Raw genomic sequence first — 2,985 nt, 5'->3', positions numbered from 1 at the left:
TTATTTGCATGAGCTCATGCAACCCCTAGGGTTGGCTCATGTCTGACATCAGCTTCAGGGCATTTCCTATCACAGCTGGGAGCTCAACCTATCAAGTCATTTTACTTTGACTATGTATGTCTATATGCAAAACAATATAAAACACATTTGACCAACAGGCACAATTGGTGAACACAAAGGATATTTTATTACATTTGACAGGATTTTTACAATTTTATTCTTTGATAGATTAAGTTAAGTTCAGGTGAAATAGACACAACAGAAAACAGATCAACTATAATATCGATTTTAATTCCAATAATTTTCTAAATCTCTTCACATGTAACTATTTGACTTTGAAATTTTAGTCATTCAAATGTGAAAATACTGCGGTTTCCTATGTCTATATCAAGAAAAATCCCATCACGCATTATTTAAATCATATCCAAATGAATTTTGAGCATAATGTGAAATCACTGTTCTGGTTTCTCAACCCATTATATTATTTTGCATGCTTTGTTATATGTTAAATGTGTAGGACTGCTTATATCAGAAAAGAGCACAATTCAAATTTGAAAGTGTTTTCCTGTGCTTTTCAGTTTATAGACCACCTCACACAGAAGACTCTTCTGGCCAGATCTCCTCTCAATCTTTGTGACTTTAAATACCTCATAAGGAGGAATCAGGGCTTCTCTCTCAGACTCCCCGAGCTTAGAGAACAGAGAGACGTCTGCTCCAAAGCATGTGATAATCTCAAAGCATGACTTGTCTCCAAATCTTTCAGCACTGGGGTACCAACCCATTGAGCTGGAGGTAAAAGAGCCAAAGCGTATCACCTTGTTGAGAACATCTTGGCTAAAGTAGCTGTTGACTCTGCGGTAGCTAGTGAGACATCTTTCCTTTTCCGGTTTGCGAGTGTTGAGAGTTTGGAGGGCGTCAGTCAGGAAAAAGTGAAGTGTGTGATACCTAAATGTGGTCTTGTACTTAGATTTCTGGGTTCGAACTGCGTAGTTAAAATCAAGATAGATTTTTGGATTGTCGAGGGTGTAAACATAAATAGCCATGATCTGTTCTTTCCCCAGAGAGGTGGAAGGTCGCTTTCCATTCTTACGCTTCCATTTTTTGTTGTAGTATTTTTCTGCTTCGCCCCAGGCCAGGGTGAAATTTTTGTCTTTGTTTTTCTCATTCGCCAGAAACTCCTTCTTCACTCTGTACTCCATCTTTTCTTTGCAGCCAGCGTACATGTCGTCAACAGTGTTCAGAGCCAAATCCAGTGGAACTTGACCTTTTAACCCAGGTTCTGCAGAGCTCTGAAATAAAAATCTTACTTGGTGACATCTTACCCACAAAGGCCGTACACAATAGTCACAGTAAAGCAAGCCACTACCCTCTTTATACACTACCTTTGATATTCCTATGGAGACTCCACATGTCATCAGCACTGCTGCCCAAACTGCCATCATTGCCATCGTCCACCAGCATAGAGACCTGCACACAACAATACTGTCCGGAAATGCATTTATGGCATTTTCTGTGTAAAACATTCCATTTTCAGTTACCGTATTTTGGGGATTCATTTCAGGTAGATTGAAATGGGCCTTGACGTGGACTCCACAATAATTGTTTTCAATCTAGCTAAAAACACTGGGGAAGAAATGAAGATAAATTGTTTCCACTTACCACAGCTCAGTTCTCACATGTAGCACTATTTTGGTGACTTGCAAGTTAACTGTTAAGGTGAGCTCCTGTTTTGCTTTCACCAGCTGCAGGACGTTGCAATCAGAGGCAGGACTACAAGGCCAACTCGTTTCCTCTTTGATTGTAATGGATTATAAGGGTCTGTGCATCAGGGAATCATGCTTTTGTAGCTAAGAAAATAATACCTCAAAGCTGAGTATTGTATTAGAGAAACATGTTTTGTTATAATTGTTCAAATTCCCCTTACATCCTGACAGCAATCAATAAATCAAAAGCTCTGCGCTGGTGTCATTGCAATCCATGTCACAAGAAACCAGACCAGATATACTGTGTGAAATGTATGAAACACTATTTAGACTGTCATATACAGAAGTCATGCTTTTGATTTGTAGAGGCATGGACAAACAAAGGGCGTTATCTATATGAAATAAAGCAAAAGATTGCTCCATCAGGTCTGTGTGAATGTGGCTCAGAAGAATTAACAAATTGCCACTGAAACACATAAAGAAAAGTGGGCTGAGAGTGTTGATTCTTATGATTTATAAAGCATTTAGGAGGGGAAATAAAAAGCCCTGTTTTTAAAACAAACTTAATTAGTATCATTTTGTTTCTCACATTCCAGCATAGTAGGTGGCGATAAGTCACCTTAATGGTTGCCAACCACAATGCCTGTGGCACACGAGGTAGAGTGCTCGTCCTGCAACCACAAGGTTGGTGGTTCGAACCCCTCAACAGTCAACATGCTGAGGCGTCCTTAAGCAGAGACACCTAACCCCTGGGTGCTTCTTAGCAGCCCACTGCTCCACCGGGATGGGTTAAATGCAGAGAATTTAAATTTCCCCATTGTGGGACTAATAAAGGCTTAATTATTATTAGTAAAACCGAACGAAGAAGAAGAAAGGACGCGCTGCCACGCCTGCCACGCTTATCGATGCTACCTGCCTGTCTACCTACCTGCCTGTCCTTCAACCCTGACTGCACACACACGCTCTGACACATTGTGCGTCACCAGAGTCTTCCACAAGCTTAACAGTAGCCGTGTTTGCTGTTTGGGTTCATATTTGATACATCTACTTTCATCACGATAATTTTTTTTGTGGGCGGTGACTTTGGAGGGAGGTCTGAAAGCATGGGCTGCCAGTGTTGCAAACCTGGCAACCTTCTCGCTACATTTAGCCACTTTTTAAGCTGTTACTGCTAACATTAGTTACTTTCAAATGAAAGTCGGTTGTATTTTTTCAAATGTAATGAATTTGCAATTTTTCCCAGATTTGAGAGTGTTTAATGTTCCATGTAAGTAACTCAAAA

The 2,985-nt window shown here is 40.2% G+C and overlaps 1 protein-coding gene across 1 annotated transcript; it reads right to left on the bottom strand.

The window, feature by feature from the left end:
• Window positions 1–372: 372 nt before the first annotated feature.
• LOC129096236 (NAD(P)(+)--arginine ADP-ribosyltransferase 1-like) lies at window positions 373–1,713 on the bottom strand. Its single transcript, XM_054604957.1, has 3 exons — window positions 1,660–1,713; window positions 1,383–1,482; window positions 373–1,289 (listed from the first exon to the last, which is right to left on the bottom strand). Exons 2-3 carry the CDS (start codon window positions 1,446–1,448, stop codon window positions 546–548), a joined length of 810 nt encoding a protein of 269 aa, XP_054460932.1. The 5' UTR covers window positions 1,449–1,482; window positions 1,660–1,713; the 3' UTR covers window positions 373–545.
• Between the last annotated feature and the right edge of the window lie 1,272 nt (window positions 1,714–2,985).

The sequence above is a fragment of the Anoplopoma fimbria genome, chromosome 9 (genome assembly GCF_027596085.1).
Source record: "Anoplopoma fimbria isolate UVic2021 breed Golden Eagle Sablefish chromosome 9, Afim_UVic_2022, whole genome shotgun sequence".
Classification (NCBI taxonomy): Eukaryota; Metazoa; Chordata; class Actinopteri; order Perciformes; family Anoplopomatidae; genus Anoplopoma; species Anoplopoma fimbria.
The sequence above is the reverse complement of the archived record's forward strand: the minus strand, read 5'-3'. Positions and strand labels throughout refer to the sequence as shown.